Source organism: Mesoplodon bidens (assembly GCF_964165515.1).
Source record: "Mesoplodon bidens genome assembly, chromosome: 13".
NCBI lineage: Eukaryota > Metazoa > Chordata > Mammalia > Artiodactyla > Ziphiidae > Mesoplodon > Mesoplodon bidens.
In genome coordinates this window covers 73,837,635-73,853,614 of record NC_138169.1, presented here as the reverse complement: position 1 = coordinate 73,853,614, position 15,980 = coordinate 73,837,635, and the positions used below count along the sequence as shown (strand labels likewise).

The following is a 15,980-nucleotide window of genomic DNA, read 5'->3' as shown; positions in this document are numbered from 1 at the left end:
CAAGGACGGGATTAGGTTAGAACAGGCAGCTCAGACTTCAAGATAACGGCAAGTCCAGCAGGCGGACACACAGGAGCCGCGAGCGAGGGGGCCTGGGCTGGGCTGATGCACGGGCGGTTGGGGCCTCCGACCTCCTCCCTGAGGCACTGGGTGCTGAGGGCACCCCGACCCCAAGGCCCAGCTGAGGGGAGATGCCGCTTTGCCCAGGGGCAGGGGGCGGCCGCTCCACTGCTTTCCATCGAGTTCATCCTCTGTCACCTGTGACTTGCTGCTAGGATGGATGTGGGACTCGTAGCGAAAGGGAAGGAGGCACAGCCTGGGGACACTGGCTGGGGACACGTTACAAAGGGGCTGAGCAGGAAGGTGACAGGCTGACTGGACTAACTCACCTTTTCCTCAGGCTGGGCCTGAGGTCAGCCCTACAAAGGGAATCTTGGTTCTCCCCCTCCTCAGTCCCCACCAGTGGGTGTCCCGAGTTGGGGCCAGGGTCCTGCAGCCCACTTACGAAGGGGTCCGTATTGGGTCTTAATAAAAGTCACCATCATTTTGTTTTCCTGTCCAATTTAAGTCCTATAAATACTTGCTGAGAGATCCCGCAGCCCGAGTCCTCTGGAAACTCAGTTCTGAGAAGTGTTGTCTCCCAGATGAGGGCACACCAAAGGGACGGGAAAGTGGCATCTGCCCTCTTATGTCCAGGGACCCCTTTGAACGTGGTTCCCCAGAGCCAACCACAGCGATGAGAATCCCTGGATACCCATGCTCACCACCACCTTTTACCAGGGACATTAGAGTTTCAGAAGTGCCTAGATCACTCTTGGACTTCAGAGCAGGTTAAGAGCTTACTAAGTTAGCAACTGTGTAACTGATGTATGATGATTTATTCCTATTTCATGTATCTCATCATTTGTGTTTCTCTCTGAGAATGAGCATATACAAAGTTCAGAGTGGCTCTATCTGCCGGTACCTTCCTTGTCTGTTCCTGTAAGGCTGGAGGAGGCCGCAGGATCTCAGAGGCTGTCGATACCTTTCCAGCAAGATACCATCTACTGCTGACTGAAAGAGACAAGTATCAAGAAACCAGGATGCAATTATGTCCTGATTTGGATGTTACCTCCTGGCAGTCCCGGAGGGGGCAAGTTAAGGCCATCGAGAGGAGGCTTAGGCGCTAAAGAAAAAGGGAAAAAAATGTGAGGAGTCTACGTGCTTTATCAGGGAATTGACATGAGATCTGGATTTTGATAGCATCTCCCTTCTGAGAACCGTCTTGAGCTTCATTACTGAGTCTCATTAACTGACATAAATTGAGGGTTAGTCAGATGAAAACTAGAGGTGAAATATGCCTTTCCAGGAATGGACTTTATATTACTGTAAGGTCGGATCTTAACAAACAGGCATCGCGAAACAGAGGAAAGCTTCAAGTGAGCTTTATTAGGGGGCGCTCCCGGGCGAGGTTCACTGGTCCGAGAGAAAGGGGCCAGAGAAGTCGCACCCGGGCGAGGGTTGGGCAGGATTTTATAGGGGAAGAAGGGAAAGGGGTGTGGTGAATCTGGGAGGGCGCAGGGTATTCCTTATTCGGCGGTCTCTTCGGGTATCGTGGCGATATCTGGTGCCGGTTACATCAGTCTTGGGACCGCTAGTCCCGCCCCTCGAAAGGCGGGAAGGCTGGGCCGGGTGGAAGGTCCCCAGGTCAGTTCCTGGAACTGGGTGGTCCGGAGAGTTTCGGTCTGATGCAACCTGTGAATCTGATTGCGTCCCCCTGCCTCGGGCCAGTTGGCCTTACATCCCGACATCTTTGGTGTAATGGGGCGGCGTTCTGATCTCTGGCTACTTCATGCTGAATGGGGGCGTCAAAAGGGGAGTCGGGCGACCAGAGGTCCGAGGCTTAGGGGAGACCAGTGGGGGGTTCTGTAGGAAGCAAGGTGTAAGGACCGAGGACCATTTGGTTTGTGGCCACCCGAGAGACTTCCTCCATGCGCCTGCGAAGGAACCTAAGAAAACGGGGCAAACATGAGCAAGGTACAGATGAGAATTAAGGGGCCTAAGATTGGTGGTAGCCAGGTCTAGAGGGTGGATCGCCACCAATCGAAGCGATGGAGGGCGTTTACGTTGTCTTCTTCGCCGAGTCCTGTTTCACTGATGTAGTAGCAACATTCCTCCTGGGGGAAGAGGCAGGTACCTCCGTTGTCGGCCGTCAGGAGATCCAGGGCTCGTCGATTCTGGAGAGCGACTCGGGCTGTGGAGGTGATTTGGCGCTGGAGAGAGGAGACGGAGGCGGCGGAGGCTTCAATGGCTAGCTGGAGTTTATGTTCTAAGTCGCGGGATGTTGAAACACTATGTGTTAGAGCTCCCCCCCCACCCCACCCCGAGGCCTGCAGCGACCAGGGAGGAGGCGAGAGAGATGCCTGCGACCAGAGGAAGAAAGATAGCTGTTTTCCGTCAGGTAAAGGGCGGCGTGAGTAGCGAGGAAAATTCAGCTTGGCTATACAGTGTGAGTTGTGGGACGAGAGTAACGGGGATACATGGGAAGGGGGAGGAAGAATTGATCTCTTTTGTGAGGGAACCATTGCACCGCAAAAACATGCCTGGTGGTGCTTCAATTGATGTGTTTACCGTGAGGGATGAGTTGCAAAGAAACCCAGTATCAGCTAGATTTGGGCGGCTGCCGTAGATTTTTTGAATCAAGGAATGTGGGGAATAGTAGGTGGAACCCCTGGATGCAGGAGGGGCCCAGGAGGGAGAGAGACTTGTGGCCTAGGAGGTCGACCAGCCGGTGGGAGGAAAACACGGTTAGTGGGTGGGCCAGAGTCAGTTTGAGTGTTTGTTTGGTCAGTTCGGCTGCTGCTGCTACGGCCCAAAGGCATGGTTGCCATCCCCGAATGGTTGGGTCTAGCTGTTTGGAGAGGTAAGCCACGGGGTGGTAGGAAGGCCCTACAGGCTGGGCAAGGAGACCAGTGGCTATTCCGGCCCGTTCATCCACAAAAAGGTGAAAAGGTCGGTTTGGGTTGGGCAGAGAAAGGGGAGGAGAAGATATCAGAGCGTTGCGGAGGGTGAGAAAGGCCTGTCGAACGGCGGAAGGAGAGGTGAGGGGTCCTTGAGGGGTTTCTTTAGCGGCTAGATATAAGGTTTTAGCCAGGAGAGCAAAGTTAGGGATCCAGTGTCGGAAAAATCCTATAAGGCCCCCAAAGGAGAGAATTTGTTCCGCTGTTTCCGGAGGCTGGAGTTCACGGATAATCCGGGTGCGATCGGCTGTTAGGCCTTTTGTGGTAGGGGTAAGGTGGAGCCCCAGGTAGGTTACAGAAGATACAGATAACTGAGCCTTGGCTGGGGAGACCCGATAACCGCGAGAGCCAAAGTGATTGAGGAGATCTACAGTACGTTGTCTTGAGAGGCTGAGAGATGGGCTGCAAAGGAGGAGGTCATCTACATATTGAAGGAGTGAGCTGGGGGTACGGGAGCAGGAAGTGAGGTCCTGTGCCAGTGCCTGACCAAAGAGGTGAGGACTGTCGCGGAAGCCCTGGGGAAGAACTGTCCAGGTGAGCTGACTGGAAGTATGAGTATCCGGATCCGTCCAGGTAAAGGTGAAGAGGAAATAGGAGTCGGGATGTAGGGGGATAGTGAAAAAGGCATCTTGGAGATCCAGAACCGTAAAGTGGGTTGTGGATGGGGGGATATGGGAGAGCAAGGTGTATGGGTTTGGTACTACTGGGTGGAGAGGAATTATGGCCTCACTGATTAGTCGGAGGTCCTGGACCAGGCCATAATCCCCAGAGGCCTTGCGGACAGGCAGGATGGGGGTGTTGCAGGGAGAGTCAGTGGGGATAAGGAGTCCTTGGTTTAGGAGTCTGGTGATAATAGGTTGTAGGCCCCTAAGGTGAGTCTCAGAGATGGGAAATTGGGGCCTTGATGGAAATTTGGAGGGGTCCTTTAGGCGGATGAGGACCGGGGAATGGTGTGTTGCTATTATGGGCTTAGAAGTATCCCAGACTTGGGGATTGATTGGGTTCGGTGTGATTGGAAGAGGGGGATAGGAGGGGGAGGGTTCTAGAGACAGGCCGAGAGGAGGAAGCAGGAGTTGGGAGGAGGGGGCCTTAGGGTCAAGTCTAACCAGCTGGAGGGAGGCCCCTAAGTGGAAAAGGACATCTTGGCCTAGCAAGGGAACTGGGCAGGTTGGTATGACTAAGAAGGAACGAGTAAAAGGGAGGCCTTCGATATGACATGGGAGTGGACCGGTCTGGAGTGCAAAGGATGGCTTGCCGTCAATACCCATGACCGAGATCTGGGAAGGAGAAACTGGCCCGGAATAAGTAGGCAGGACCGAATAGGTAGCCCCTGTGTCCACCAGAAATGAGATGGACTTACCTGCTACCTGTAGCGTTACCCTGGGCTCGGCGAGGGTGATGGGGGTCTTCGAGTCCGGGCGCCGTCAGTCGTCAGCCAATCCCAGCAGTTCGAGTGGTAATGCCGTTGGGTCGGCCTGCCCCCCGCGTGGAGACGCTGAGGGAGGGCCAGTCGTAGGGCAGTCACTCTTCCAGTGGCCCGTTAGCCCGCAGCTGGGACAGGGCTTAGTAGGAGGTCGGGGACTGGGACATGGGCGAGCCCAGTGGCCTTCTTCTCCGCATTTGAAGCAGGCCCCCGGCGGGGTTGCCTTTTGCGGACCCCGTGGATGCTGTGATCTATGGGAGATGGCCGGCCTTAGGGCGGCTACAAGAGCTTGGGTTTGGAGGGCCACCTTCTGGTGCATCCGAGCCTGTCGGCTGGATTCTGCCAAATCCTCACGGCCATTGTAGACTTTAAAGGCCGTCTTTACCAGATCTCGAATAGGGGTTTGAGGGCCGTCTTCTGCCCGTTTTAATTTCTTTCGGATGTCCGGGGCTGATTGGGTGATAAAATGGGTGGCTAGGACCGCTGCCCCTGCCGGGGTGTCGGGATCCAGCCGGGTATAGAGAGTTAAGGCCTCTGTAAGGCAATTGAGAAAGATAGCTGGATTTTCGTTAGGTTCTTGGGTTATCTCTTTTAGTTTTTCAAAATTGACTACTTTATGAGCGGCAGCCTGCATGCCAGCCAGGAGGCATTGGATCATGAGGTCGCGTTTATGACGGCCATCTTGGCCATCCTGATAAGTCCAGCCTGGATCGGTGCCAGGTACGGCAGTCGCTCCGACAGGCATGGAGTTGTCGGTAAGGTGAACCTGATCTGCATGGTTTCGGGCAGCAGTTTGAATTCTTTCCCTCTTGTCAGGGGTCAGAGTAGAAGATAGGATCACAGAGATATCGTGCCAGGTTAGATCGTAAGCTTGAGAGAGGTAGCGAACTTCTTTGATGTAGCGGGAAGAGTCGGCTGAAAAGGAGCCTAATCGCGTTTCTATTTGAGAGAGATCTTGGAGGGAAAAGGGAACATGAACTCTAACTACTCCTTCCGCTCCTGCCACCTCCCTCAGAGGGCAGAGGAGATTTGGATCTCGGGAGTCGTGAGAGCGTGTATGTGCACTAATTGGCGAGGCAAGGGGCGTGGGAGGAGAAACCGTTGAGGGAGGCGGGGGAGCGGTTGGATGGGCCGGAGCGGGTTCGGGAGGAGGAGGGACCGCTTCAGGGTTGGGTGGAGGCTGGAGAGGAGCTCTGGAGGGGGGAGAGGGGAGAGATTCGGGTGGGTCGGCTAGTGGAGAGGGGTCATCGTCAAAGGAAATTAGGGGCTTGGATGTAGGAGATGTCTGTCTGGCAAGAAGGATCTGGGAAGTGGAGCAATCGACGCAGAGGGAGGGGCGGGAGCGTAAATACCGGAAGGCCTGAACCTAGGGGACCTCGGACCATTTGCCCGTCCTGCGGCAGGAATTATCTAGATCACGGAGGATGTTAAAATCAAGTCCCTTCAGGAGGCCATTTTGGATTGATTGTCTAGAGGATATTGTGGCCAGGCCACAGTGGAATAGAAAATAAGCCGTCGGCGACGGAGATCTTGGGAGAAACCGAGGGCTGTAAAATTGGCTAGGAGACACCCCAGGGGCGTCTTAGAATCTGGTTTCGATTGTGAGGTTCCCATGACCCCCAGTCTGTCCCTGAGTGAATGGAGAGGGAGAGAGGCGTCCCTGGCCTCTGTCTCCAATTCACGGCAGGTCGGAGGGCGGTCAGGCGATTGGGACGTCTCCACAATCGCCCGAGGCCCGGAGAGCGGACGGAGGAGTCCTTGACGCGGCCGCGATTAGGGACAGGGAGTCCGGCGGGTAGGGACTTTGGGGTTCGGAGGGAACAAGGGAGCGGGACTTACTCCGTTTTCTGCCGGATCGGGTGGATGAGTGGAGGTTCCCTGGTTGTCTCCTGGGGGAGGGGAGGAGCGGCCCGCGCGGTAACCCGCGGGGCTTGGTACCCCTCCCGGGTTTCGGCACCAAATGTAAGGTCGGATCTTAACAAACGGCATCGCGAAACAGAGGAAAGCTTCAAGTGAGCTTTATTAGGGGGCGCTCCCGGGCGAGGTTCACTGGTCCGAGAGAAAGGGGCCAGAGAAGTCGCACCCGGGCGAGGGTTGGGCAGGATTTTATAGGGGAAGAAGGGAAAGGGGTGTGGTGAATCTGGGAGGGCGCAGGGTATTCCTTATTCGGTGGTCTCTTCGGGTATCGTGGGTATCGTGGCGATATCTGGTGCCGGTTACATCAGTCTTGGGACCGCTAGTCCCGCCCCTCGAAAGGCGGGAAGGCTGGGCCGGGTGGAAGGTCCCCAGGTCAGTTCCTGGAACTGGGTGGTCCGGAGAGTTTCTGTCTGATGCAACCTGTGAATCTGATTGCGTTCCCCTGCCTCGGGCCAGTTGACCTTACAATTACCACTTGGGTAATCCATCAAGTCATTAATTCTCAAATTTAATAACAAGACAGATGGATAAGAATAGAGGTGCATCCCATTAAGCTCAAGCCATGTGTTCTGGGAAGCCTTTAATGATGTTTTTAAAGATGTGGAACTTCTAGGGAGATTAAGGAAGTGAACATACTATCTATAAATCTGCAGGCATTTAAATAACCTCCCTGAGACAATTAAGGCGATGCACTCACAAAGAAGCTTTAAATCAGACAACCCGTAATACTTGATGTAGAAAAAGTTCCAGCTTCCATAATTCTTTATTAAATATTTGACAAGTTGCATCACTTCTTTACAACGACTTCATTTTGTCACATTACTCTTTTGCTGTCAGGAAAACAATCCACAATTTCTCTTTAGATCTCTCAAGAAAAACGAAAAGCAAAAAGGATTTGTCCTTCAACTAAACGTTTTCTGCCTGTATCAAATTCAACCGTATTTTACAGCTATTCTGATTGTGAAAATGAGCATTTCTCCATACGTTGTCTTTTAAAAATTTTCCAAGTTGTTTGGTTTTTAATCACTGTATCAAATGGTACTTGGCTCTACATTAGGAGGTGGGTTTATAATAAAAAGTTATGAAACATTGAGAATTCATTTGGAATGCTTGAAACTTTTTTCACCTTAAAAGTCACTGTTTTTTTCATGTTTCGTTTGATAATAGATGCTGAGTTACGAGGTGACGGCATATTATATCATCATCTTCCTGGGGTGCGCTCAGGCTCTGAGGGTCAGAATTCTCAGGACACAGCTTGGAGAAAACTGTAGAAGGGACTAAACTCTCACTCCCTTTCGAAAGCAGACTCCTCAAGGTAGGTGTAAAAATGCTATACAAGTATGTAAAGATATATTTGGACAGCATATGTACGTATATATATTACATACATAGTAGTGAAGGAAGCACAAAAGATAGGCAGAGTTAACATGAAGGAAACCGTGACCATCTAGGTGAAATTAGTCTGAGAAAGAGGGGCAAACTGGTTTACATAGGAGCACAGATGTCTGTGGACACAGGGTCATGGTCATGAGAAGGCTTACAATGCACTGATACATGTTGAGAAGGTAGTACCCAGAGGTCTGTCGCCAATGTTGTTATAGTCTATCATTACTCACACAAACACAAAAGCAACCAACAGAAAGACATGCATCTTAAACATGCGTCGCTCTGCACCTAACACCTTTGACGAAGGGGCGCGGTCTAATGAGAGGTTTTCTTGGAAAATTCCAGACCAACAGAAAGCTCTCCTTTTTTCTATGAAACATACCAGCTCACGTCCTAAGGCTACAGCTTTGTCTCCGACGCACTGAAAACACTCTTGGGTCGGGGTGTGTGTGTATGCAAATGTATATACACTATTCATTAAGGCTTCGATAAATTAAAAAAAGTGGTCCAAAGTATGTCACATTTTCCTCCCAGTTTTAAAACCTAAAGTACCAAGTGGCGTCTATCAGGATTTTTAAAAAAACACATCTCAGCCCTAAAATTGGCAGTTTCGACTTGACTTACCCAGATGTACCCTGAAGTCTGAATAAGACGGAGGTAGTGCAGGACCTCCTGGGGGTCAGGAAGGGAGCAGGCCAGGCAATGACCCTGCACAGCAGTGCCCCCTACTGGCAAGGCAGAAAATGACACCAGAGTCAGTACAGGGGTGCAGAGTCAGGGTGAGGAGGCAAGAGCAAACAGAGAAGCGCCAGCACAGGGCCTGGGTCGGGGCTGGAGAGCTGCTTGACCCGGGCTCTCGTCCCAGATTCTGTAATTTCAGAGGTGAGGTACAAGCCCTAGGAAAATACTGGAGTCACGTGTGGGGCAATCAGCAACCGTTAGACAACGTGTACCCCTGCTGTGTGGTCCTGCCGGTTCCAAGCTGGTTCTCTTGAAAAGCAAGCTCACGTGCAGCAACTCCCATTGTTCTGTTGAACAATGTGAGATGCAGAGGGGGGTCCAAATATTTTGCAAACCACGTCTCTCTCAGAATCTGTCACCGCATCCTTATGTGGGAGGAATAATCCATGTCAGGTTGCTTTAAGCATCTGTCATCTGGCCTTAGGGAGTATCTGATGTTCGCTACCAATGGGCCTTTGGTAAATAACGGCAAGTACTTCAGGAAAAAAAGAAGGAGCGCTGAGACAAATGCCGCACTGTTCCTGTTCCAGAGGCGGCAGGTAGAAAGGCAGCACGCTACCTGAAGCTAATCCCACTGGGTGGACTTTCCAAATTCATCTTCAGGCTGACAAGAGTCAGAAACAGAAATACCCAGGACTTTTACAGGTGGCTGTGATAACCGATGTTTAAGAGACTTTCAACATGCAATATGTAGACTCTGGCACTTACTTCTTAACCTCAAGGCAAAATGGCCCATAACGACTCTTTTTCAGCAAACGGAAGAAGCTAGGTTCAGGTAATTTCTAAGAAAGCAGAGGCTCTAAGAGACCCTGGACTAGGGAGTAGCGTCGCTGCTAAGAACACCTAGATGAGGTGACACCGCCGTCCTGCCGTCGTCCCCCAGGCCTGCTGACCGGAGCAGGCAGAGGCCCAAGGGACCGCCCGGCAGCCTGCCCCACATGCAGTGCATTTTCCTTACTGCCTTCTGCGGTTACGTCGCGAAGGTGATGGAGAGTGGTCGTCAGGGTTGAGAGAAAACAAGATGGGCCACTATTTTAGACAAAGAGTGAAACACGGAGAATTGATGAGAACTAGGGAACGTTATTTGGATTAAAAAAAAGAAAACCAAAACCTCCAAACTCTAGACCCAGCACTTCTGAGCTGTCACTGAAATCAGATATTAAGGGATAGATGAGCTGAATTGTCATTCACAGTTACTGCCTTTCAAGTATTCATGGGGGTTTACTTCGGTAAGTCTTATCTGTTCTTGGCACAGAAATTATCTTAGGATGGGTTTTCTTTCTTATTTTCAATACTTTGCCTAATTTGCATTTAGTGAATATTCTGATTTTTTGGAATATACAGTTTACAAAAAGACAGAAGAATCCTAGTTCTTAGACAAGAATCGTGGGATTTCGCCCCCTATAATTACACACTCACTCTCAGAACCCATCCAAGCATAGTGCTCTCCCAGGCTTTGGCATAAGTCATAATAAGAAAGCCGAGTCTGGACTTGAGGGGCTACAAGATGGGGGAAGTTTGCCACTGAGACATCTGTTACATCGAGTGACGGGAAAAGGCCCCACCAATCTGTAAAAATAATGAACAAGATTGTTTTTTCTAATTACTCAATATGTAGGTTCTCTGATCACTACTGGATTAAAAAAAATCAGTATGAAAAGGGAACAATCCTCAGCTCTGTAGAAATCCACCTTCTTTTAGACAGACACCTAGGCCTCTGCACCGCTTCAGAAAACTCCTTTACAAGCACAAACATTCGTGGCTTCCCACAAGCCACCCAGAGCCGGGGTAAATTGAGTTTGTAACGCCAAAAGATCCTAAATGGAGGCCCTGAAACCACGATTTTATTGTCTTATCTACAACTGGCAGGAGGTGAGATGGCTAGTGTCCCCTGACTGCCACCACGGGTCTAGGACAACACAGGTTAAAAAGGACAGCAGGACTGCTGGACTCCCACCCTGCCTCAGGCGTTCTCTCAAAACACGACAGAATTCTGCAACAAGGACTCACAAGCGGCCAAGAATCGAATGCCACAGAACCCTCCATCCCCGCCAGGACCAGCTGAAGAGCCGGACGTCAGGGGATCAAATCAAGTCTTCTCTCGCACTGTTAATCCAGCACACAACGGACACAACTTGGGCAGTACGCGGTCCGGAAGCATGCAACGTGTCACTGGGAACAAAACCCGGTTAGATGAACTGTCTATTAATCTTTGCAGTGGCGTAGAAATCACAAAACGATCGGTGAGGACAGGTCTGTAGGCTCAGCTTTACAGCCAGGTTTTACACACCAGCAGCCAGATTCACAATTGATAGATATTGCACCGGAAAGGTGTGTGCAGAGGGAAGAAATCAGCATCACCGTCAATGCTCATGACAAAACCCCCCCAGAAACCAGATATGACCTCCATGTCGTACAGAAAGTGCCTTCAGAATTGGCGCGGTTAGAACAAAAGGTGGTTATGTAGCTACCGTCGGCAAACGTGTACAAACAGGAGACCGCACAGGCCTGGTTCCCACAGTTTCAAATCGCGCAGTGCCAAGTTTCATTCAAGTGTCTCTACTGAGAACAGCAGAGAGGGAGGAGATAGGACGGAAGAAGGACTGTACAGCAGCAGGAAGGGTTAAGTAACTTCTCTTACGAGAAATGACAGTCCAGCCCTGCCTCAAATGTGTTCTAGCACACGAAATTACTTCTAAGGAATAATGGTGTGATTCCTTCAAGTCAACACAAGTTTTATCATGCTATGTTACAATTCTCTCAGCCTGCAGCTAATACGCTAAATTTGTACAAAAAACGTAATTATCCAGTTTGTTTTCATTCTGAGCATGGAAAAAATCGCCATGATGCCTAATGTGATGGTTTAAATTCTCTCCAAGTATTTGTCTGTAGAAGGCTTTTGGACAAAAGTCATTCTTCCAGTGCTAATCAGGTAGGGCGTGGGGCTGTCCAAGTACTTGAAAGATAAAAATGTCACCGACATTAAACCTGGCGTGAAATTCAAATACAAAAAAATAATATGCTCACTTTTCCAAGTACATGAGACATCTTTAATTGTAGTGAAATAAAATCTGCAAATCGGTCTAAATCATTTTAAAAAGTAAACATGAGTTGTAATACTATACCTGTAGAGTGATTAATTCCATTCGCTGTCATTATAAAGTATGTAAAATATTTATTAAGGGCTTGGCCTACAGAGGCACAACATAAATAGAATAAGTCCTCCTAAAATGTAATTAGTATACACATCAACCAGTTGGTAACTTGTGGTGGAAAACGCAGGAACGCGACCTGGGACTGGGTTCCCGTGTTGGCGCGCGGGCAAGTCGCGGGCGAAGGCGCTGCTCCGGGAGTCCACGCCGTGCGCTGCTCTCTGCCAGCGTCTCTGCAGAGTCTGTTAGGCGAATGGAAAAGTGCAAGCAGGACTTGCGTGAAGAACAACCCTCCCGAGGCAGGGGGCGCTTAATCCACCCCCTCGAATCCTTGGGCATTTTCCACAGCCATGAGAAGCTTCTCTCGTAAATCTTCAAAGGTTTCATATGGAGGTAAGTCAAGGCGATTAAAGCTGCAAAAGTTAACAAGAAAGCATAGGTAAAAAGCCATCATCACTGCCCTTTAGTTACCCCAGCACTTCCTAGATTTGGCTAAGGGGGCACCTGGTGTTCCAGCAAGAGGATGTAAAAGTCTCAACTAGCAAAAATATTTCTGATTATCAAAAAGTAAATTGCAGCGATGATACTGCCCACCCCAAACGTGCTATATTAACCTACGGGGGAAGAGAAAAGAATTTTCTAATCGTCCATGAACCCTCTCTACTGGGACCAAATGTGGATCCTGGAAAACCCTGCCAGGAAGGGAGACAAGACAGGCAAGGTAACTGACATACACACGGAGATGTCAAAACCCTCGAAGCACAAAGAACTTCCGCAGCAGGCTGAACTGAGGCTGCATCTGTTTTTAACGCTCTCCTTCATTCGACACCATTTTAGGAAGCCCCAGTGCTTCCATGTAGCACATCGCTTTGCTTTTAGCGCAGCCCTGTGAGGCACGTTATGTTTTCTCAATTCTGCAGATGTGGGTCCCGGAGCCCAGCGGTGGGTCAACATGCCCCAGGTCTCACTCCTGACAGCACCGCAGATGCGAGACCAGAACCCAGGCTGCCTGCAGCTCTGGGACCCCAACACTGAGCTATCCTCTAACCAAAGTCAGGCAAGTCATCAACACGAGGAGTGAAAAGCCTCACTTATAAAAAGCCCCTACATACCTTGAGGCTTTGGCAGGGGTGTTACAAGTCACCTCGGTGACAGTGAGTTCTCCAGACGTACATGTGACCTCTGTGAGCAAAGCATTGTACTCGTCCATGGGACTGAGTTCAAAGTCTGTCTCTGCCACCTGCCAGCTGTGTGACCTCAGACAAGTCGCTCTTCTGTGAAATGGGGAGACTGCTGCAGAGTGCTGGGAGGGTCAGATCAGAACATATAAAGGGGGTCTGGCACACAGCAAGCCCCAGAGCCAGCGACCATTGCCATCACACACACACCATTCACCGCTGGCCCCCACTGGGCATGAGGAGCTAGAGCCCCAGACACAGAACTGGTGCCCGTGCAGGTGCGATGGCCACACGTACACACACACGTACACACGTGCCTTCGTCCGTGATGCTTTAGTTAGAGCTGACATTTGTGGGGCATCTGCCCTGTGCCAGAACCATTGAGGACTTTTCATCTACCACCTCAGTGAATCCTAGCAACCAGCCTGTAAGGTAGGTACTGCCTTATCCCGATTCATAGAGGAGGGATTCGAGGCACAGAGAGGTTGGGTAACTTGCCCAAGGTCACACAGTAAAGCGGTAGGGCCTGGATTCAGCCCCAGGCTGGCTCCAAAGCCCAGATCTGCTTCTGCTGCCTCAGCATTTAAAACTGCTCCCTCCTGGCACGGACATAGGTTTCCAAGCACGAGCAGAACAACTTCTTATGTTTTAAAAGCTAATGATTATCAGCAGCAATAAGAAACAGACCCATATCCATGGTGGGCCCTTTAGCAACCCCTAAAGTATTTAATAAGACACACTGAGCTCTGAGATTTTTTTTTAAATAGTCACCAAACATCAAAAGACACAGCAGAGCAGAACACCGTGCTTCTCAAACCAGAGGTCTCGGAAACCCAGGGATCCTGAAGGCGTGAGTCTAAAAGAAGTTTTCAATATTTGGTTTTCATCATGATAATGATTTCAAACATCATTTCACCAGTGACAGAGACAGAATTCCACTTCTGCAGGCTATTCAAAAAAGAAGAGGTGGCTGTTGTCTTGATTTTAAGTCGGTATTTCACAGTCTAGGGCCTGCAATCCCTGTGGGGTTTCAAGGATCTGTGGCCATTTTTTCCCTTTAAAAAAGGTCCATATATTATTCAAGTTTGAGAAATACTGGAGTAATGGAGAGAGAGAGAGGCAAACAGGAGAATGTTAAGAGCTGAGGTCTGGAATTATGTGAGCGCTCTGTGCCTCAGTTTCTTCATCTGTAAGGAGAGGGCAGTAACACGACCCACCTTTTAGAGTCGTCGTGACGAGGATACGGGTTAATATACATGAAGTGCTTAGGATGATGCCTGGAACACAGTAGTGCTTAACAAGTGTTACCGTTACTCCTGACGTCAGGAGACAGGGCTGGCCTGCCACCAACTAGCTGTGTGACCTCATTACCCTCAGTGGCTTCAGCCTCGTCCTGTGGAAGATGTGTGGGCCAAAGGAGATTATTTTTAGGTGGGTCTGTGATTCTTAGCAAAGCGGAACTTTAGATATCCCAGCAGTGACCTTTGACAGAACAGAGCAATGAAGCCCTTTAATGTTGAGACACTCAGCAGTTACATCTGAGAGTTTCACGAAAGCTCAGAGAGAAGCGGCTCCACCAGCCCTTGCTCTCCTAGTAAATCAGGTTTTAATTTTGAAGCTTAATTCTGTATTTTATATTTTCATAAAACATGGAAGAGATTAAACATACGTGTGGCTAGGTTTTATTTAGCCACATATACGGCTGTCGCTGTGAAGCAGCCAGCGAAGCGCCTGTTTCCTACGTTACAGCGGGAGCCGGGGCTGGATGGAAGGAAAGACACAGCAGAGAAAACAGAGTAAGTCCCACCCCACCAGCCAGTGTGGCTGCAGTAGGACTAGCGCTCTCCTCCCCCTTCGTCTGGGGAGAGGATCATTGAAGAAGAAACTCTGAATGCTTTAATCCTGTGACACACAGAGAAGAAGCGAGGCTTTGGTAAGAGCCGGCGGGGTTGCTTTCCTCCTGTGTGTAGACCTCTGTCCTGCCTAAGGAAAAGCAATGATTCTACACCCTAGCTCTCCCCACCAACCACCTGGGCAGCTCTGAAAACCCCACGGCCCAGATCACACACCAGGCCAACTAGGTCAAAATCTCTGGAAGTGGCACCCCGGCACCAGTATTTTTTTTTTTTTTTTAATGCTTTCTAGGTGGTTCCAATGTGTAGCCAAGGTTGAGAACCGCTGAGTTCAGGGTCTTATCTGGGCAGCACCGTATTTTAGTGGTGGCTCAGCACGTGAACTCCGAAACAGAAGAAGAATCCAACAGCAAGATATCTGTCTATAGGGCCACAGAGGGTCATGGGATGAACACTCAATACTCGGTTCTCTTTGAAGAGGCTGGAAAGAAAGTGAACCGTATCGCTGAGGCAGTCGCTTAACTGAAGTGGTCGGGGTGCAGATTGGAATCCTGGCAGACCCGAGTTCAAATCACAGGATTTGGGAGCCTGTGCGCTACGGGATCACGAGGAAGCTTCCCAAGAGCCCACAGGAATGCTAACGGCGTACTTCAGGCTGCCAGCAAGGTTAAGGGTCTGACCCACACAGGACAGCCGCGCCCAGTGATGCAGCTATTCCTCCAGCTGAGTTTGGGAGCGCTGCCCCCCATGCCGCCAGTGCTGGGGCTCGGTTCAGTGCTGGCTGCCTTTCAAATGAAGGCTACTGAGCCCAGAAAGCTACAACTGGCTGAGGTTGTTTGGAACAAAAGCTCCACAGCCAAAACATTCTACCCCCAAGAATAAAGGCAGAGGATCAAGGGAGGACACTGACTGCTCTGGCGATCGGCCAGTTTTAGCGAGAGTCAGCCTGCTCTCCCGGTGCCACCGGGCAGGGACCACATCCATTCCACCCAGAGTCCTACGAAGGGTGTAAATGGGGAAAAACTTGCTTTCCGGCGAGGCGAGGGAGTCAAAGAGAAGCAGAAGGCCTTTCACGGCCCATTTTCCACAAATACACCTTGATGAGACCTCTCTCCTAGTTGCACTGGGCAGCACAGGATGGCCCAGCGGCTCCGGCAGCCCCAGTTCCCGTGGGAAAGGAGGATAATGGGTGCTGACCATCCACAGGGCTCCCCCTCCACCTGCTTCCTAAGAGCAAGAAATCAAATCCTGTGGGGTGACCAACCCCGGGGACACGGGAGCCGGAGTGACAGGAGCTCTCGGAGAGCTCCTGAGGTCATCTCTGTGCTGGG

General features: G+C 50.5%; 1 protein-coding gene and 1 long non-coding RNA gene across 9 annotated transcripts in view; one reads left to right on the top strand and one right to left on the bottom strand.

The window, feature by feature from the left end:
• Positions 1-15,980, top strand: part of LOC308627312 — a 62,644-nt gene that overhangs the window by 27,750 nt on the left and 18,914 nt on the right. The window contains exon 2 of the long non-coding RNA XR_014017391.1: positions 7,507-7,654. This is a non-coding gene — a long non-coding RNA (uncharacterized lncRNA). The remainder of the gene's footprint in view (positions 1-7,506; positions 7,655-15,980) is intronic.
• The window catches only part of NEDD4L (NEDD4 like E3 ubiquitin protein ligase), a 350,990-nt gene continuing 345,179 nt past the window's right edge, over positions 10,170-15,980 (bottom strand). For all 8 annotated transcript variants that reach the window (XM_081253287.1, XM_081253288.1, XM_081253289.1 and 5 more), the window contains one exon: positions 10,170-12,031. In XM_081253287.1, coding sequence (XP_081109413.1) covers positions 11,929-12,031 — 103 coding nt within the window. In that variant the 3' untranslated portion in view covers positions 10,170-11,928. The remainder of the gene's footprint in view (positions 12,032-15,980) is intronic.